The sequence below is a fragment of the Helicoverpa zea genome, chromosome 24 (genome assembly GCF_022581195.2).
Source record: "Helicoverpa zea isolate HzStark_Cry1AcR chromosome 24, ilHelZeax1.1, whole genome shotgun sequence".
NCBI classification, from domain to species: domain Eukaryota; kingdom Metazoa; phylum Arthropoda; class Insecta; order Lepidoptera; family Noctuidae; genus Helicoverpa; species Helicoverpa zea.
In genome coordinates this window covers 9,329,647-9,351,772 of record NC_061475.1, presented here as the reverse complement: position 1 = coordinate 9,351,772, position 22,126 = coordinate 9,329,647, and the positions used below count along the sequence as shown (strand labels likewise).

The 22,126-nt window shown below is 34.8% G+C and overlaps 2 protein-coding genes across 4 annotated transcripts in view; both read left to right on the top strand.

Annotated features, from left to right (window-relative positions):
* LOC124642231 (midasin-like) overlaps positions 1 to 19,560 on the top strand; it is a 38,304-nt gene extending 18,744 nt beyond the window's left edge. The window contains exons 2-11 of one of the 3 annotated variants that reach the window (XR_006985744.1): positions 567 to 2,165; positions 2,682 to 2,846; positions 3,279 to 3,477; positions 13,894 to 14,107; positions 14,494 to 14,621; positions 15,085 to 15,230; positions 15,806 to 15,896; positions 16,483 to 16,527; positions 17,136 to 17,528; positions 19,179 to 19,560. Coding sequence is in view for 1 of the 3 variants with exons in the window: in XM_047180566.1 (XP_047036522.1) it covers positions 567 to 2,165; positions 2,682 to 2,846; positions 3,279 to 3,477; positions 13,894 to 14,107; positions 14,494 to 14,621; positions 15,085 to 15,230; positions 15,806 to 15,896; positions 17,136 to 17,175 (2,582 nt within the window). In the remaining 2 variants the exon portion in view is untranslated. Of the gene's footprint in view, positions 1 to 566; positions 2,166 to 2,681; positions 2,847 to 3,278; positions 3,478 to 13,893; positions 14,108 to 14,493; positions 14,622 to 15,084; positions 15,231 to 15,805; positions 15,897 to 16,482; positions 16,528 to 17,135; positions 17,533 to 19,178 lie in introns of those variants that run through there. The other 2 variants (XR_006985743.1, XM_047180566.1) reach the window with 2 other exon arrangements.
* Positions 8,903 to 11,314, top strand: LOC124642233. The gene has a single exon (XM_047180567.1). The coding sequence runs from the start codon at positions 9,567 to 9,569 to the stop codon at positions 10,521 to 10,523; it is 957 nt and encodes a 318-aa protein (XP_047036523.1). The 5' UTR covers positions 8,903 to 9,566; the 3' UTR covers positions 10,524 to 11,314.
* Positions 19,561 to 22,126: the final 2,566 nt, after the last annotated feature.

The following is a 22,126-nucleotide window of genomic DNA, read 5'->3' as shown; positions in this document are numbered from 1 at the left end:
ATAATAAAGATGAGAGGTTATTTTTGCAATTATTTATTAGTCAGAGGAACACTTGACAACAACAAAAATAAGACTCGAGTAGCGAGAAATAAACTTTACGACAAAAACCAATTTCTTGTAGAAACCACATACCTACACAAGTAGATAATTTTTATTTAATTGACATAAATATCAAACCACAACTGAAAATAAATGTTTAAGAAACTTTGAAAATAAATGAATATGGTCTGTTTAACAGTGACTAATATAATGACTTCATTAATTACTAACAAATATTTATTGTTACACGGTCGTTAGTCAGTAGTTTTTCAATAATAAATTATGCTTACTTTAAATTAAGAGGTAAACAATATTAAGGATCATGACTCCATTCTGGGAATTTACATCGACAGATACATAATATTTATATGATTAAAAATTATAAAGAATAGTAAAGCTTACTATACTGATAATAATCAGGGAATCAACATTTGATTACAGACACTTCTATTAACTTCATAATTAATTTACTACTACTACATGTGCTGTTGAAGGAACAAACTAATAATGTTATTTTTTTGTTACAGCCCAACAGAACTATGGCCCAGAATACTGGGATTACGAGAATGAATATGACTTTGATAATGGCTTAGATGATGCAGACTCAAAACAAGAAGACATCGACCAACCAGTTGAAATACTAGATGTTGAACAAAAGACTGAAGCACAGACTGAAGCGGACAAAATTGATGGCTTCCCAGACTACCAGATCGAAGACAACAGATCAAATTCTGGAGAAAACAAACAAATCGATCCAGAAATACTGCCTGAAGTAAAGAATGATACTGTTATAGATGAGGAAGCTGAACTGCATAAAGTTTTACCCCTTGAGGAGCCTAAAGGATTACCAGATCAGATCAGTGAAGTGTTCAAAGATCTCGGCATCGAAGGTGACACGTTTGACGATCAGCCAGAAGACAATGATGCTCCTCTACCGGTGCCAGCTGCAGAACCAAAAGTTGAAGCTGAAGATACTCCAGATAACTCAAACGAAGCCCAAGATTACTTAGACCAGTTCTACCAAGATGCACCAGTCGATGATCAGGCAATCAATGAAATAATTGAAGAAACGAACAAACTATTGTCAGATAATGATGATGCGTTTGATGACAATGATTTCGATAACTCTAATGAACAGGAACAGGACAACAGTGATGAAGACGTATTCAGTGAAAACGATGACAAAGTTGAGGAAGACACACCAGAGAAAGTATATGCTGACTTGAATGGTGACTTGGCGAAATTATTAGAAACATTCGATAAATTAAGAGACTCAGATGAGGATAAGGATACTGCTGAAGAAGCCGCTGATGACGATATACAGGACTATGAAGAGAAATACGGCAAACCTTACAAAGAAGATGTTGTCATGTCATGGAGAAACGCAGAAGCCGACGCTGCTGAGCCAGAAGATTCTAACCAAGACGATGAAATTGCTGATGACGTCAACAAAGAAACAGTAGAAGAGAATCTGGTTTCAGATGAAGAGAATGACAGCGATGACTACGAACAAATTGACGATAGCAATCTATCTCAAATATTTGCTGACGTTGCGGAGGCTGACGAAGATAAGGCTTCAAGTGAGAATGACGAACAAGAACTTGTTGCTCTCGAAACAACAACCACAACAGTTGATGTAGAAACAACAACAGCAACAATTGAGAAAAATGACGAAGCTAAGGAGGCTTTTGACCTTGATGTTGAACAAAGGGCTAGTTTAATAGAAAATCCGCAACCATACGGAAATGATGCTTTGGTTGACGAGAACCAGCCGAAGAATGAAGATGCTGTTGAATTTGAAGCTGTTGACGACAAAGAAAACAAAACCGTGATGGTCGATGACTTGTCGAGTGCAGAGCTCAGTGATATCATGAAACAGTTTGTTGTGGCCCACAGTGAAGATTTGGACGTAAACTCAGAAACTTTCTCGAAGCATATAGCTCCTATTCATGTAACTCTTTCAGTAGACGAGCCTACTGTTGTGACTTCTCCTGAATATCCTAATCCCTACCCTGCTAACACTATCATTGATTGGATATTCGAAGGCCCGGGCACTGGTATTGAGCTGAACATCACTGACTTTGCTGTCAACGGAGCGATAGGCGACTACCTTCTTGTGAAACCAGGTAAATATTTTGATTTAAAAAGCTACTGAAGTAATATCAATATTGAATCATGGTCTACATTCGTGATTCATTGTTATTCCGAATGTCAACTTAATTAATGTAATGGATGATGAATCATTAATAATGTTTGTTTCCAAAGTCAATCACCTATGTATTTAAAGCTAGCTATTTACTGCGTTTTCTGATTTTTTTCTGCATTTTATTCACATAGACGTAGTTCAGCCTGATGCACCTTTATATGAATACATTACCTGTTTTCTCGCGGTTTCAAAGGAACTTATTACCGTACCCAGATTAAATCTTGCCCATGTTCGCCGGGGATAATATAGCTTCCTAGCGGTGAAAGAATTTTTCAAATCGCTCGAGTAGTTTTGGAGCCTATTCATTTCAAACAAACAATCAATCGAATTCCGCTTTATAATATGTTATTAGTGTAAATAAGTCATTCTTGAAGATGTCAATAGAAACTAGCAAGTTTCTGTGACGATTTGGAGTTAATTTGTGTTATTTTCTCAGGTGGTGTGGACGCCAGTGGTAATGACGGTTTGATATTCTCGTACCGCCTGAACTCGGTGCGCAAGTATCGCTTCTCTGACGTCAACCGTATGTTCGTGAGGTTCGAAGCTAAAGAGTCTTTCTGGCAGAACCAGAAAGGTTTCTCTTTCAGCGTCAAACTTATGTGTAAGTAGAACTTTGTTGGTTTCAAACTATGCTTAGAAGCGAGATTCCATACTCACAAATTCGAATATAATTCATTTATTTTGGTCTGCTCGCTTCAATAAATTGAAATAGGATATCAACCTTTGTACGCAAACACATGCAGTGGACTTGCACTAACACGTACCTACACTTTTTGTTTGCGAACTTTGGTTTAATCGTAAAATAATATCTAAGTATCTACTTATTGATAATAAAATCTGATTCATTACAAAATTTAAACATAGAAAGAATTGAAGCAAGATGTGTTACTCGGAAAGTATCATAACTGGGGATGCGGGATGGTTTGAAAGAGTTACCGCAGCTGGTACATAAAGGGCTTAATAAGAAACCTGTTAAGAGCCCAACAAAAATAAAGTGTCGTAAACTAATAATTTCACCATCATCACCTTCCAGGGCCTCTTCCTCAAATCGGTGAAGAGATTCCCGAACCAGAGCCCGTGATCAGACCTCCTGAGGAGACTCTAACCCTCAACCTAGCTGGGCTAACCCTGCCGAAGTTCAGGGAGATCAAACAGGACTTCATCGAACTTATCGCTGACATGGCCAAGGCGTACATCATTGAAAATGACATCGATCAAGGACTTAATACCACGTGAGTACCTAGACTTAAAACTAGATCATTTAAATATGTACCGTCGTACCACAAAAAGTTTTCAACGTTTGTTGAACACTTGTCTAAAAAAAAAAAAACAAATTATGATGTTGAAATAAGGTCCGTCTTGCAGCCACATTTTTTAGACAAGTGTCTAAGTTTTTGTAGTAAAGCTGATAGAATCTGAAAATCAGGCAAAACTACATAGATAGCCTAATGACTCTTCTGCAGTTTTTAATCTCTCTCTCATAAATTGGTGGCTGTTAAAATTAATTGTAACTCAACAAACTGATATTTTAAGTGACTGACAAACTGTTATATTTTGTACACAAGCGGCCCGGAGTAGGTATGTATTTAAATCTACATAAATCACTCCACATTTTTGTGTGAACTGCGTGAATCAGTGTGATTTTGAGTTTATCGCGTAGGTAGATACAGACAAATGCTTCGGAAAAGTTTCGTTTATCATCATAATTATGATTACTTAATTCTGCAATCCTATTGAACAAAAGAGCCCTGAAAAAGAAAAAGTCACCTCTAAGAAACAATAAGTAACAACTGCTCAAATATTCGCCACTGTTTACAAACCATGGAGAACCAAATGACTAGCGGAGATGTCATAACGCAATAATATATCTCCAAAGTACCTAAGGAGCGCGCCAAAATACGGGTCTTCGGAGGACGAGGAACCTTACTAGCTCCGCCCTCCTACGCCTTTTTAAGAATAAAATCACTAATCAATCAAACCAATCTTTGACAGATTGGTCGTGATTTGACAACGAACCCGAACACCTTGTCAGTTGTCGTCAAAACTAATCGTTTTAATGACGCCTACCGAACTTTATCCTTACCAATAAAAGGCACCTTCCTTATGGCATCTCTGCTATCTTTCCTTCCTCCGTAAAACCTATAAACGCACTTACACTATTATGTCACACTAGTTTCTGTCAGCGGTTTTACCCGCATCCCGTAGGAACCACGGCACGAACCCGGATAAAAAGTAGCCTATAGCCTTCCTCGATAAATGGGCTATCTATCACCGAAACAAACATTCTTGAAAACATTCTTGAGATTAGCGCGTTCAAACAAACAAACAAACTCTTCAGCTTTATAATATTAGTAGGTATAGATAGCTAAGTATACAACAAAGATAAATTAGTTTCTTGATGCGACCTTTCAAGAGCATTTACATACAATACACAACTACATTAGTACGAGTATATGGGTATATTGATATATTTGCAGCTTGTTTATGTAAATAAAACGAATGCGAATGTTTTGCTATATTTAATGGTAAACTACTCGTGAAAGACGCAAAACGCCCGGTTCATGAAACAACGTGAAAGGTTTTGTTTTAATAATAAACTGTAACTTTTGGCGTTTAGGGATTGTTCACACCAAACGTATTGTCCGCCGCTGACTGTGAGTATACTCACTGTCTGCCCCAGTGTGAACGTCGACTCAATCTGCAGTACCCGTACTCACCAAGCCGACAATAAGCTATAGCGTACGATGCGCTACATGTGTGAACAAAAGAATAGGCTCGTGTAGGTTCACACTAGATGCGTACGCTGAGCGGCTGACTATTCTACACATAAAAGAGCTCAGTATTTGAACCCCCCAATCTTCATACATAACAGATGCTATGTCTTCCCAAGCGCATCTTCGTAAGTTTCTATTACTAAATTCTTCTGAATTCGCATTCCAAATACATTCTCTAGAATGTACTTCTGCAATAAACTTTTCGGTGTCGAACATCGCGAGGTGTCACGTGTCACGTCTGTCCTCATTGAAGTTTGTTTCTCGAGTGTATTGCGGCCGAGGCGCGTGGCGGTGCGGGCGCGGCGGAGCGGCGCTATTCGGCAACTGCGTCCGCGTAGCCAATCCGCGTCCGCCGTGCATAGTCGCGTAGTAAAATAATCGGCCACTGAGAGTCAGCGACAACAGACGACGTAATAGCGTATAGTCGGTTCGGTGTGAACGACAATTTCAATATATATGGAAAAGCAATAAACTGCGTAACGCGCGCTCACAGTCAGCGGCCGACAATACGTTTGGTCTGAACGATGCCTTATTCTAGTAAGCTTAGTCAAAAACTATTTTATTTTTTGTGTAACTTAGGATAATTTAGGTCCTCTGTTCTTTGTGAACGTAGAACGCACGGTATCGGTAATAATTTATTAATGATTGTTTAATTATTGCTTGCATCGTACAAGGGTTTGTGCCTCAAACCACCTTATAAATACCTCTGTGTAATGTTGAAATTCCGTTGTGCAGTTTTTGAGTTCATTCATTGTGAACAGCCAGATAGACCCAGTGGTGGACTTTGCTTTAGAATAATTAGTAAAAAAATCTTTAACATTAGTTTATCAGTCTTGGATTATTTAATAATACTTATATTTATGAAATGTACTCATAATATATTCTAGCATCGATCTAACAAGTTTGGCGGATGTTCTATGACTCAATACAGATAACAAACATATTGGATTATCGCACGGAAGACAAAGAAACGATAAAACTATATTAAAAGCATTTATTTTTGGCGATAATGACAAATGTAGCCAGCATACATTGACCTTTCAAACGTAGTAATCAGTTCACAATCAGAGTTCAATTCACGCTGGTATTCACACACGCGTGTGTTTTGTTTGTGTGTGTAAAACATTAAGAAACAAGAATCCGTAATTGATATTTAATTGTATTACAAGTGACAAATAGATTTTACTAATAAAATAAAAAATAAAAATATTTTTTTACATACATATTATAAATGCGAAAGTTTGGAGGTATGTAGATGTGTGGGTATGATGGATATTGATACACCCGTGCATCGGCACGTAAATGTCGGTCCTGCGCCTGATCTCTTTCCGGTCGTGTCGCATTGCCGTCCCATCGGGTTATGACAGTAATAGTGAGTGCACCTGTGTCTGCGCAAATGCTTGTGCACTATAATATGTCCTGCGCAGTTGGCTAATCTCCTTATACCTATATAGCTGATAATCGGTTATGAGGGCATCATCATCATATGCCATGATAGGTACTAGCATCTATAAGCTGAAAACTTCTACCTACCTATATCATAGATTATTTATTATACAATGCTATGTCTAGATAGGTTCTCAGAATTGCCGGATAAAAATGCTGTCACCGGATGTCATACATTTTGTATGCAAATGTTTTCTTTAGAAATATTTCTAAGACGTTGATAAATCGCACCATTATGCACTAATATCACCTATTGTTTCACCTTAATTTATGTGAAAGGGGGTCATTTAGGCTAATTTGAATTCTATTGACGTAGTTTAAAGTCTAATTTGGATTAATCAGTATAAAGGTACTCATTTATTGAACTGAGAATCGTAAGGTAAAGCTAACTGAAATAGTGCAAAAAAAAAAACATAAAACCAATAAGTAAACAGTCGGTGCTGATGCGCTCTTTCTTAAGCCTGGACGCACATATTCGGTTTCCGGATTCGGTTTCCTGATCAGGAATTCAGATTCGGAAACAGAAATGTTCGTTTTTCGTACAAAATGTTCACAAGAGCGCACATGTACTTAATTTTTTCCGGACGGAAAAAAACCTGACATTTGGTTCGAAATTTTCTCCGTGCGTTTGGATAGTCCGGAACGTGTGCGCTAGTGTCACGGAATTCCGAATCTGAATTCCTGATCAGGAAACCGAATGTGTGCGTCCAGGCTAAGAGATTTTGCATTATGACATCTCCGCTAGTCATTTTGTTCTCCATGTCTTTGACCGAGGAGAACTTTTACCCTATTTAAAAATAATATCCTTATTGGAAATAATAGACTATCTTATCGAAATCTTAATCTAAACATGAATTTAAAACCGTTTTTATTACTTTGTCACTAATTAGTTATTTATGTAATCTATGACGGAAATCATATGTCGTTGACGCGCGTTTGATCGCTTACTCAGTGTTGAATAATGTTTTGAAATATGTTGCGAGTTTTCCTTGTTAAAAGAGCAATTTTTATGAAACAGAAAGTCTATGAAAAATTACTTATCTTAAATGCGATTCCTCGATATTAATTCCAAGCATTTTGTCATGAAAACTTTGAAATGAATTTCAGAGATCGTTTTCACAAATAACTCGAAATACCTTGACCGACTTTTGTTATTTCTAAAATGAAACAACAACAGATCAATTCAATAAATAGTACTGTTAATTATATTTTCTCATGTATTAAGTATAGGTATCTCATATATTTTATGTCACTTGCAAAAACACTAACATAACAGCCAGTTTCTTCATCAAAAGTTAGAGCCAAAGTAAAAGTCAAAGTAATGTCTAAAGTAAAAGTAACGGTCAAATTCAATTTTTCTATTAGTTTTACTGTCACTTTAGCCTTGAAAAAACGAATTTGACCGTTACTTTTACTTTAGATATTACTTTAACTTTAACTTTTGATGAAGAAACTGGCCGTTAATAAACAAAAGCCAATCGACTCACACATCTAGATAAATCAGCCGATAAGGGGAATTAATTGCTAGCCTTGCAAATTCACATGAAACTACAAAAATACTTTTAATGATATAAAAGCGTGTAAAAAAATATATTTGTTACTATAGCAAAACAAAGAAATAATAATTTCTGTCGGTCTGATATCGAATAAATACCATATCTTTGTAATATGCGTCCTACAATTCATCTTCATACTTATTAATGAGTCCAAACAAACTATCGGCCGACTGAAAGTTTGCAGTGTAAAATTATTTTCCCGGAAAATATTTTCCTTGACCTACTAATATAAAAAGTTCTTAATATTACATAGCTTTATAACACAGCCATCTAATTCTTTGAAACTAAGTCAAATATTTCGTTAATGTCTCATTTAACAACTGAATGGTTCCAAACAGGAAAATATTTGTTTTTTACAATACATACCTACTTCATTAGTAGTTAGTTTTCAGTTATTAACTGGTACGAGTTTTATTACTTACTCCATTTATTACTTACTTAAGAATGACGAATCGAGACCAATAATTATGTTTATAGACTCATTGTCATAATAATATCTATGCATTCCATATTTTTCACAATTTTATTTAGAATTTTTATTTTATGCCGCAAAACTCACAATAATGGTTATTACAAAATATGTTTTCATTCTATATAACTATTATTCTTTTGTTTTATTGTACCATATCCATTGGATTTCGATAGCGCTTTCACTCGCATTCCAGGTGAACTATTTCACGTAACCAGATAAAATGAAGTCTGTATATTATTCTTACGTATAAACTGGGATCAAAACATTCAAATAATGTGAAAAAACAAACTCTCAAACTTTTAAAATTGTTTTAATAATATCCATTCCACAATGTATACGTATTTCCTACATAAAACTATCTATAAAGTAGGCAGTTCTTTATTCTTTTGTTTTATTATATCAATAGAAACTCTATCATTTTCCTCACAAAATTATTCAACAGTGTTACGGTACACTAGAGCCGAAATCTTGCAGTGTAAAGATAAACGGTCTATTTATACCTACCGTATGCGGAACTCTGAACATTGTCGCATACAAAGTCATTCACTAGCCATACCTACGTACACACAACAAGAGCATTTCTATTCTCGGCGCATTTGCGTCACGCTGACCTACATGCGTATCAATTTGAATCACAAAACCTATACTGGACCAAACGTATTTTACTTCAAAATCTCTTCAAAGATTTCAAAAAATCTTAGCACTGAATATCTGCAAAGTTGTAATTGTCTGCAACAAAAAGTTACTCAGATTAAAGACGGGGTTCAAGGTACCGCGCATGCGTAGTAGCAAGCTTCACGCATGCGCGAACCAAACGTCAAATCTATTTCAGTAAAGCTTACGCGACGAGCTTACAAAAACGCTTATAAACGAAATATTATACAAAAACTTACTCTAAATACGTTTAAATAACAGTGCGTGGTGATCGCGAAACTCGTGTACAATGTGCAATAAAAATAAGCTCTAACGTGTCAACAATAAGAGTGAAATTCCAAAATGCAGCATTGCGCCAACGAATCGATTCGAACATTCCCTGATGCCAAATACAGAATTTAGTGTCAAATATATACAGGATGGAGCCCTTGATAGACAGGAACAACTTCGCTATAAGCGCCATGGTGACGGTGGCTATGCAGATACTGTTCTTCACCATCGCCTCGCTGTTCCAGAATGATAAAGTGACGGACTTCACTGGGGGGGCTAACTTTATTATTATAGCCTTGCTCACGTTCTTCCTCGGTCAGGGCGGGTCGCACCTCAAGAGCTACGACAGTAGGCAGCTCATGGTGACTGCCTTCGTGTGCCTCTGGGGCGTCAGGCTGTCCGGCTACCTCATCTACAGGATCTACCACATAGGTAGAGATAAACAGTTTGAGGATCGGAAAAGCAATACTCTAAGGTTCGCAGTGTTCTACACGTTTCAGGCAGTATGGGTATATATAGTTAGTCTGCCAGTTATTATTATGAACTCCCCGCATCACTCGTTTCCTAAGTCTCCGAAAACTATGACGACCTTAGACTCAGCTGGTGCTGGAATATTTGTCATAGGATTGTTGATTGAGACTTATGCTGATCTGCAGAAGTTTGCGTTCAGGCAGGAGCCTGCGAACCAGGGCAAATGGTGCAACGATGGCCTTTGGGGATTGTCGCGACATCCCAACTATTTCGGTGAAGTTGTCTTGTGGTGGGGAATATTTATCATATCTTTAAATGTGATTAACGGTGTAGAATGGATTGCGATACTATCACCATTATTTACGACAGCAATCATACTATTCTTATCGGGTATACCGCTGCTCGAACGATCCGCCGACGAAAAATACAGAGATAACCCAGATTATTTGTATTATAAAGCGTCCACCTCGCCCCTGATACCGATCCCGCCGGCTATTTACGTGGAAGTGCCAAGGTTCTTGAAGTTCGTTATGTGCTGCGAGTTCCCCATCTACGACTCGACGACCGAGGAGTTCCCCGCGCCCACCATCGTCACGGAGACCACAAGCATCTCCATGGTGCAGTCCCAGACATAGCTAACACACGCCGCGCGCGACCTCGCCGCGGCTAACGATCAGATCATCAAGAACCCCAACCAGAAACAATTGTGATACACAGCCGAGGACAGAGCACACCGGCTGCCAAACTCGTTGCCACTCAAACACAACAACACTGTAGATATGAACCTTCACAATACTTATATGGAAAATATTAAAAAAAGTAAACACATAGCCTTAGGACTTATAGAAGAGACGAGGGATTATAGCGCTGCGAACACACCTGATAATGATATTGAAAAGAACATAGATTTAGCAGTTCCTAGTACTAGTTACGCAAAACGACCTACAGAGATAGTTAAATATGGTAAAATTACTTTTAACACAACCGCGATATTGCATCATTATCCTCAAGTATCTAATAATGAACTTAAGTTAAAGAGCACTTCAGGTGCCAAAAAGAAAACAGACTTGAATCTCCAAGAGCCTAAAAAAGTAGATAATAATAATGAATCGACTCCAGAAGATGTAGTAGTAGATATTAGGAAAGACAATTATAATAACAATGATACAGCGAAAGCTGAATTAACGACAGACAATGCGATTGAATTGGTGAACCAGCCGGTAAAATTCACAGAAGAGAAGCTTGTATGAGATTGGGAGACAACTTTTTTCTCTGTACATTTTAGATTATCTAGAATTTGGCATCGATACTTGAAGCCTAAATGGACATATCGCGATTGATGTAAAGACTGCCAAAATAATGAACAAATGTAATGTCGGAGAGACATTTTAGATGTGATAAGTGTAAAGTCCTCATACCATAGATGGAATCCGTCTCACTTAGAATTATTGTTAGATTTACAGATTTAAGTATATGTCTTAAAATATTTAATAAGGATCTTAGAAGAGTATGTTATTGGTGAGTTTAGAAAGTAATTTTGCATGATTTTAAATTAACAGTATCATTTAGCACTTGAGTTTTGTTTGTTTCTTTATCATCAAGCGTATTTATTATTTTATGTTCTGCTTTATCTAAATCGATTTATGTGCAATTAGCAAACGCCAAGTGTGTCATATAAAAATATTTGAAAACGCATTAACAGTAATGGATTCTCTCTAGTAAACAACATTTGCTTTTAGGATTTGATATCATATTTTGATTTAGCTGTACTTAAGGCTGTCAATAGTTTTATCTATATCCTCTCTACTCTAATCTTCTACTACGTGATTGAACTCAAGAAGTTGATTCTTAATCTATTCTAGAAAGACTTTCCTCGATTCTTTAAGATATACAAACGTTTGTCGTAACAATTCGGATATATTAATTAAATGGTGAAGACTTAATATGAACCAGGATACATATTTAGCAAAGGAACAGCAAAAATAACAATTCATACATTATAATATTTCTAGAATGGATGGCATTGAATAGAAAGGGATACAAGATGAATTTGTGTTCGCAGACCATAAATGAAATTAATTAGGTTGTGGGCAAAAGGATGTTGATTTATTATTAACTTCTATAGCAATAGTCACAGTACAAATACCAGTGGAAAATAATGTCGTAAAGTAATTGTATATTCATGTCATTCAATTGATAAAGAGCGAGCGATAACAGCTTATTGATAAACCCGTCCCGATAAACAATAGAAATACATAATTATATTAGTGAAAGATGTTTGGACTCACTTTGTTTGTAAGAACATTCGATTCGTAGTTTCGTTTAAGCCCTTATTCTCTCTCTTATACTAATACCTATAAAAATGTTGTACTGTCTTTGATGTCTACCAAACTAGGTACAATGTTCAGCCTAAATCGTGACTTATCGACTAATATAGTAGATTTGCAAATACAATGACAAAACCACTTAAGTCATCAGAACTTGACACAATCTCAAAGAGACTGGGTAATATTTTTTTTATCATTTCCTCATTTTAATTAAGTAGACATAACTTCTTTATACATAGTTGGTTCTTATAAATTTTAATTTCATAACTTTGTCTGTCTCTTGTCTATCTTTAGTCGGATTTCAAGGGTCAAAGATCAGTTTATTCGTTAATTCTTAGAATTTTTGTATCATTACTTAGCATATAGACATACGAATCTTACGGCTCTTTCACACGGCAGTCCAGTTTTTTGCAGGATACCGTTTTTTGCAGGATCCCGTTTGATCGCAAAAGATATTATATGCTAGTGTTCACATGAGCAAACCGCATGCAGGATCCTGCAAAATGCTGTTCCCGTCGATTTGTGCGATTCGGTTTTGTCACTTGAAACTTGATCGTTCGTCCAGTAAAAAGCGGGAATCCTGCAAAAACGGACGCTGTGTTCACACGTAGTTCAGTTTTGCAGGATACAGTAAAATGCCGGTCCCGCAAAACTGGACTGCCGTGTGAAAGGGCTGTTACTGTCAATTTAGCGTTTTGTGTTCCAAAATGTCAATTTCAAATGATTTTTGCATATTATTGAAATTGACAGGGCCTATCTTATCTATTTGGACGACATTATTCGTATTCCTCTCAATGACTGCTACAAGTACTTCGGTAACAGACTTTGTATTTATCAATTCACTTGTCTGTTGTGTGGCTGTAGATGTATCCTCTCTACATGTCCTTATCTTCGAGAGATTGTTCTCGTATTTCATCTCGCCATTGTTCGGAAAATCCACGAATGTTTGCTATGCCCTTATTCTAGAACAAGTGTTCTCGATACCTCTTGTTTTCAATTCAACTTACCAAATACCTTCAAAGTGGAAGATTTCACTTTTATAAAGGCTGTATTTAAAAGAGAATATATTTTGTCAAAATTCCACACATTAAAATTCAAGTTTATAATCAAATCATTTTAGATCTTTAATGAAGCTGGTTTCCTAATTTAAGAAACATTTAGACTTACAGATATACATAAGTGCAAATCTATCGAAACTAGTCTTAATGCTAAGAAGTATGCGATCTTGTTAGTAGTGTCAGGAATATTAATCATATTGTCCGTGACCTTCGAGTAGATATAATAAACATCGCCACTGCTCTATTAATAAGTTCAGATGAACACGTTTATCGATCAATTTGTTTACGTTCATCGATTTTATATTACGCATTTATATTTTCTCCGGCTTTTACTTCTGGGCTTACATCATTTTTAGTTTTTTATACCACAGCTGGATAAACATTGACTTTACTATGCTACACAGACTTGATTTTAATATGAAAATCACGTTCAATTTCCTAGGATATTTCACAAGTTGTCACAATGTATTTTAATATCTTTGTTTGATTTGCATAAACAAATGTAGTGTTACCGCCAATCTTTACTGTACGTTTCATTTCAATTTGTTTTGCAATATCTTTTTCAATCTCATATTTGCCTTCTTCATTATTCTAACGAGCTATTTCTTCCCTGATTTCAGGTATGAAGTCACTCAGATCACCAGGACTGGCGTCTGCAACATCCAATGGCCGGAGTACGAGAACTGCGTGGAGGTGACCTTCGGGGTTCCTCTCCACTACGATGAAGAGTCGGAGTCAGGGCCGAGGCTCAATGCTAAGGAACTGGATGACATGTGGACTACTTACGTTATCAAGGAACAGTTCTCTGAGAGACTAAGGTCTTTGGGCATCACGGTGAGTTTTGTATTATGAGTTGATTCAATAGGTACAAGAGCTATGTAAAATATGTTACAGAGCACATCAATAGGCTCATTTTATTGCATCATATAGTTAATTTATTTGTTTTTGGAAGTGTCATGACATACTCTTTTGTTTCAAAGAGCCTTGTTGTGAGATAAATTCTGTTACCACTAGCAGAGTTGCCATAATGTAATTAATTTAATAGTTTTTGCTGGGCTAATCCCAGTCTCTAAAATAACTCGACTTTACACTTCCTAAAATCTCTGCCCCTTCAACATGTGTTTTCGTTTCTTTAGATGTATATTTTGTATGCATCATTTTGCACTGTTTTTTTTCATCTTCATCTACACTCTATCTGATATCCTGTTCATCATTTCCAGGAGTACGCGATCCCCGACGACCGGTCGGTGCTGCTGGTGTGGCTGGTGATAGCTGTCGGGGTGCTCATCTCCATGGCCATGCTGGCTGTCGCTCTCTGGCGGTTCAACTGCTTCGAGGACTACTCCAGGTAAATATTTAAATATTGGACTGTTACATAGCGGTAAGCCTAAAAAGAGTACATCTACAGAATACCGTTTAGTTTATTAGTTGAAAATGAACAACCAAAGTTAATATTCTTGACTCGTTCAATTTTTTATGTAATCAATGATGTCAAGTTAAATCTTGAAGCGAATAAATAGCATGGAATTCAATTTTCTTAAGGCACTAAAGCTTATCTTGAATATCTTGCCAACAAATGATTTTTACATCATTAGACCTGTATTATAAGCCAGCTCTTAAAGCACGAGTTAGGAATGAACACCGTAAAATAAAAGTGTGAAGAGGTAGAAAAGGCGACACTGAATAGATTTATCACTGTCGCTACGAGACAGATACCGCTCCTTGATTCTAATATACTCCTAGATTTACCGACCTGTTATCTGAAGTTATCACAGCACACCTTACTAAGAAAACCTCCTTAACAATTCCAGGATGAAGCCTTACGGAGACACAGACAGCATCCAGAACGAGAAGCGTCACCTGGACCTGTACCCCACGCCGCACCAGACGCTCCCGCCGCTCTACGCCGAGAACGACTACAAGTGGGCTGATGACAAGTACGATGATTCTACCAGAGGTGAGAATTCTTGCTTATCTATGAGTTTATAAGCCACTTCTAGTCGCTCCTCATTCATTGGCTGTTCATGTTCATCATGTTGGCTCTTGCCCACTGCAGACTCAACAGTCGGCCTGCAATTGGTCCGATAGCTGGCAATTTTTCTTTTAAGAAAAATTCGACTATACTTAGTTAAAGATTTGGGTCGGCTGATCACTAATCGTTGTGATATGTAAACTTCCATTCATTTCCATATTCAAGGTTGGCAGTGTGTTGGTTCTCTTAGATGATGTTTAATAACTTTAAATGAAGTCTTAAATTATGAACAATGCATAAAATAACTTTAGAAAGCTACCAGTTGACTTTTTGAGCATTTGTTCGTTCCGATTTGAATGTCACATTTGTTAATAGTCGTCACTTGATTGGCCACAAAGATCCACAAAGATTCCTAACCAGCTAAACCTTAATTCTCGAGTTTTCTACTGAAAATCATAATACATATGAAAATACTCGCTTAAATTATAGACCAGCCTGTGATCACTAGACCAAACAAAATAATTACTAGTTTACTTATAATAACTTTTTTCTAATTCCAGTGGATATGGGAGGCTTTGCCAACAAGAGTTATATCCGGGACGAGTTGTATGACCTCGACTCCGACGAGGATGTCATCACGCCACGCGACAGGTACTTATTGTTACGGCATAAGGTTCAAATTCGCTTGACTTTCTCGCTTGGAGTTTAGAGACTTTGTTTTAAGAACACTTAGGTAAATCGAATCCGGGTCATTATCATAATAATATACAATGTGTGTTTAACATAATCACTTACATTCTATTACATATCCTTTATGCTTTTCTTTGTTTTAACCCATTTTAACCCAGTCCATTATTCTTTGTTACCAAACAATTAAATCTGTTCAGTCATTTTGGCGACAGACAGACAGCTTTACTTTAGAATTTATTAAATTGCTACACTGAAGTCTTTTTTCTTGCTTGTGTTTTAATCTATACTTATTCATTTAAGTTTAACTTCTAAATCAACTTTCCGCTCATTGTCCATCCTCATTTACTTTTCTAAATCTGCTTTCTTAATTAACCTGCTTTTACTTCTAATATTATATTCCATATTTTAATTTTGTGTTAAGTGGAATCTGTTAATCCTTGTGTAATTTGTAGTTTATTACTCATGTAGATTATTTCTTATCGATATACTTATTTAATGTATTCCTAATGTACTTACTAACAATTACTGTTCCTCACTAACCTTTCAGGTATGCTACAAACGTGTAGCCGGCTTCATAGTGTTTGCTCCAATGGTACGACTTTTACTAACACTTGCTAACACTTCGCTTACCATTTCACTCTTAGCTTCATTCTTCTTGTTCTTGTTCTCATCATCATTAATAGTTCTGACCATACTCAACGGCAGCTTGTTGGTAAATTCCGAGCACATATAACGCTCGCACCTGTAAACTGCTTTCCACGCGATATTCTAATTGTTACTCTAACTGTTAAAATATTGTAATTAGGGTCTGGTGTATGTATTCATAATTTAGTGTCCTAAAATAATTTAAAATGTTTTGCCGGCTTTGCTTTTGGGTTTCAATTGGGGTCATCAATTGAATTTGTTTTAATTCTTCCATTTAATACATATCTAGAAATCAATACATATCTACAATCTTGATATATAACGACTCTTAATTTAAAAATATAATATGGATATAAATCTATATTAATATACTATTTATCCAATTGCATCATTATTTAAAACAGTGAAGATAGTATTTGTGTAAAAAGTCCTATCAAGATTTTTTATCTACCTAATACTAGTTAAGTGCCTGCTTAAAATATGGAGTATAGATGTTTGATAGTTACAAAATACCTACCTATCACAACTAATTCTATGTTTATTTTCTATTTTCAGGAAAGGCATAGTCAGTCCGAGGGATTTCTATGACGCGTAAGGGGTGTACGTAAGGATATTCCACACTGTATCGATATCGATAAATGGACTGAACTTATCGATACATATTATCGTGCTTTACATTATACAACATATCGCTTTAAATATATTGTGAATGTTAATTCTGTTGTTTTAGCGGTCGATTTATCGATGTCGATAAATGGCTAGATTGAATTTAAATAACGTAGTAAGGTATATTGTAAGATTTAATTGTTGATTTTATGTGATTTTTAAATAGTTTTAGTAATTTGTGAATAATGTCGATAAGTATTTTTGAATATGGTGAATAATTGGCCATATGCTTTTCTTTTATATAATTTTTCAACAAAAAGAATAAGGATCGTTTATCTTTAATTAATAAAAAATCGGTAAAAAAACTTTTAAGTTAAACGGTTTTATCTTATGTGCACTGAAAACTAGAAAATAAAAAAATAGTTACTTACCTGTCAACCTACGTAGGTGGTCTTGGTCATATTAGACTAAAATAAAAACGTGGGGCCCATTAACTGTTGCTGTAGTACTTTCTTCTAGAGGTATAATAGGTGTGGATTGCATCGACTTACTATAATCGTAACTGGAGATTTTGACAATCAATAAATCAGCCGTAGCGGCTTCACCAGCGAACGCCGAGCTCATGATCTACCAAAGTATATTATACCAAAGTATAGTAGATATGCTTTGCCATAGGTAGGATTTCAGAGGGGCCCCACGTTTTTATTTTAGTCTAATATGACCAAGACCACCTACGTAGGTTGACAGGTAAGTAACTATTTTTTTATTTTCTAGTTTTCAGTGCACATAAGATAAAACCGTTTAACTTAAAAGTTTTTTTACCGATTTTTTATTTTCTAGTTTTTAGTATTTAATGAAAATGCCTACCGAATATTCCTCATTCTATCTAATTCATTTAGTGCATCATTATTACACGGTCTCTTACCTGATAATTTATTACAATCTAATTCCTCAATACATAGCCCTTCCAGGTACTTTTTTTTTTAACGACCCCAAAAATCATCACATGACCTCTCCTGCTGTGGGTCAGCAGCGGTGAGGGACTGCCAGACTCTTGACTAAGAACCGTTTTGTTCCGTCGTAGGCCTTTTATGTACCAGGGCCGCGGTAACTCTTTCAAACAATCTCGCAGCCCAGGCAGGCCTTGGCCCTGTTGGGCCCCGCTGGAGTTACTGACAGTTTTCTACTTGTGAAGCCCTTTCATTTGATACCCATATTGGTGGGATTGATAAAAAATTGTTATCAGCCATTTGGTAGCGGCGGCCATCTTAGATTTCAATTTTGCATAGTAAATTGTATTCTACTTGTTGAGACCCATCAACATGGGTATCAAATGAACCTAAGTTATCCGCCATTTTGTAGAGGCCGCCATCTTGGATTTTAATTTTATATAGTACATTGTATTCTACTGGTTGAGAACTTTCATTTGATACCCATATTGATGGGATTGATAAAACCTACGTTATCCGCCATTTTGTAGCGGCCGCCATCTTGGATTTCAATTTTTTATAGTATATTGTATTCTGCTTGTTGAGCCCTTTTATTTGATACCCATATTGATGGGATTGATAAAACCTACGTTATCCGCCATCTTAGATTTCAATTTTGCATAGTAAATTGTATTCTACTTGTTGAGACCTTTCATTTGATACCCATGTTGATGGGATTGATAAAACCTAAGTTATCCGCCATTTTGTAGAGGCCGCCATCTTGGATTTTAATTTTATATAGTACATTGTATTCTACTGGTTGAGAACTTTCATTTGATACCCATATTGATGGGATTGATAAAATCTACGTTATCCGCCATTTTGTGCCGGCGGCCATATTGGATTTACAATGTTATTGATATTACTATATTGTATTGTCATCGGAATTAAAGGTGTATACAAAATTTCAGATTAATCGGTTGACAGGAAGAGGGTGAAATTTGAATTACTAAATTTGACCCAAGAATGAATAAAACAAACTGGGTGAGCTAAATAAAACCGTTTAAAAATAAATTAAAGTGATTGCATTTACCTACGTAACTTCTAAAAATGACACCTTATTATGATTATTTGATTAATTGATTTTTGGCATTCCATTTTTATACTCATTAATTGTAATTAACCTTGAAATATTTTATCGACAATATTCTCAAGAAATCAAATAATATAATGTAATAAATAGATATTATACCGTTGTATACTTAATAGATATATAAATATACATACAACTAGACTTTGTAAAGTACATGATAATAAAAACGTTGTGATTTTATTATTTTTTTTTTATAAAAACAAAACTTTAACTTCTGTTGTAAATTATTTCTATTTTTTTATATTATTTTTGTTTTCAGTTTTATTCACAAATAAATGGTTATTTTTTATTTTGTGTGACTTTTTATTTATTTTTCTCGTTTTATTATTTTTTAAATCAAAATCTGAAATGGACGCATTCTGACTCGCGTCGGCAGTAAAAACTGTTATGATTGGGGTATATTTATATTCATTAAGAAAACATGAAATCACCTAAGACATGGTTTTTGTTGCCTATTGTAGTTTTCAGAGTTTAATAGGGTTGTGACACAAAACATTTCCTAAGATATCGATTTTTCCATATATCCTACTCTTCTATTGAGTTTTTAACAATTTTATCCAAATATATAATTATATTTATAAATTAGTCCAAAAACCTATGCGTAAAATATACAAAATATAGTAGTAGTAGTAGTAAAATATATTAAATATTTATTTGCAATTCTTGCTAGCAAGTATTAACTAGTATAGTATGCTGAATATAATTTGTAAAAAATAATGTAGATTATAAAGAAGCTGCCTTTTAATATGTGTATATGTATTAAAATATAGCAAAGATAAAGATTGGTTCTTTTATAATAATTATCATATGATTTACTTGGAAATCTCGCTTGGCAAGTAAAATGTACGATTGCTTCGGAGGCCACTTCCAGATGATTGTCTAGCTAAATGTATATTCATAATACTAGATACGGCTTAGATGGTAAAAACCTCATAAAATATAGAAGACAGAACAGTATAATAAAGTAGGTCAATGTGGTCACCTTGATACCTGAAACATAATATAGTTCCTTAGAGATATCGTAGATAGATCATTTACTATATCGAAATCTATGTACTGTGAGATGTCCATATAAACCGCTAAATAAATATAAATTATATTTAAGAAGTAATAACGACCAAAATCGAGAGAAAACCGATATACATTATGGTTTTCTAAGAAATATCAGCTAGTTCTTGATTGACTGGAAAAACTAAGCATATTAATAAATTGAATAATATTAAATGGAGAAAAACAAATACATTTATATGGCTACTGCTATTGGCTATAATATAATAAACATGTAATGGGAAAATATTCCCATTCGATGTCTAAAACATTTTTTGCCAAATTATAAATACGTTAATGTCAATTTTCATGCCAAACTTGTTATAAAATATACCTCGAATACAAACGTGGTCCTAACATAACATAGGCATATTCAATGTAAATTATAATATTTATTTACTTGCTAAGACAAAAAAAAACCTTTATTTTAAGCCTACAAGGGATACTTTATTAAGCTAACTAAGCTTGGAGCCTTGATTAATGATAAATGGGGTAACTAGCCCTCTATTACATAAATGAACTCACACAAAATAAGGTTGGTGTAAGAATACACTTATTAAATCTTAAAAAGAAGATAAATTAACTAATGGGAAAATAATAATTTCAAAAATATGTTTTAACAAATTAAAAATAAAATATTGTTTATTGAATAAAATAATAATTGTTTTGATAAGTAAATACATCGTTGTTTTTTGTATTCTGTAAATATTATTATTGTGAAATGTTGATTCCCAGTTGATGTTTCTATTCCCAATAAATGGGAAAGTTATGTTTAAATAATGTTGCCTATTCCCTTCTGTATGTAAGGCGTGATGTTTGTGTTCATAATATTATAATCAATTTAATATTAATGTGTTTAGAATATATACATATAATCTATTCATTATTATTGTTTAGCTGTGGATTTGTTGTTGTAACTAATATCTATGAGAGACGACGGTGATGATTAAAAATATAACTTAACAGTATGTTATTAAAGCCGAAATTTCTACGTACGAAAGAACGCATAGGTACGGGTATAACGAAATACAACATCAAATTTTCAACTACTAACTATACTGTTATATTTTAATTTTAACTATTCAAGCGTTATTTACCAGTTTTTGTTAATTATAATGTGTTGTTAAAGTTATATCCTAGAAATGTTGAACCGAAGTGTCAAATTGAGACGTGTAGGTTCAATTTGAGCATATGTTCTAATAGATGTTTTCAAGTTATACATACCTACATAAATATAGAGCTGTTATTACTTTGATAATTATATATATGCAATACTGCTTTAATTAAGCCAAATATGTACAATGAGTATATAAAAATATCATCAAGGGTCAAGTCAAAGTTCAAAAATATATAGCGAGAAAAAAATAAGATTTTATAAAATCGAAACACAAAGCATCATGCTAATCATTTACGTATTTTAAAATCGCTTTATTTGTCGTAAAAATTAAGACAAATAACATTTTTATTTTTAAATGAAAAGCAAATATTAAAATTGTTAATACTAATAAAGAAGAGATGAGTAATCCCATTAAATTGTTATTAAAATGAGTTTGACGCAAGTGTGTGAGTGAGTTAGACAAAGAACACCATTAATATAACATGTATGTGAAATGTAATAATAATAAAAAAGGCAATAATAAACTCATGCCAATCGACGCTCAGTTGTTTATTTTATTAAGTTTCTTATTAGCTGTCATTATACCTACCTATGCTTATTAGAACTTCATGTCTCCTTCTTCTTTGTTTGCGAAACAATTTTAACTAGGGCGTGCAATTCCGGTAAAACAAAAATTACCGGTAAAAATTCGGTA

Coding starts and splice junctions, on each gene's coding strand:
- LOC124642233 (XM_047180567.1), top strand. CDS start 9,567: ATGGAGCCCTTGATAGACAGGAACAACTTCGCTATAAGCGCCATGGTG.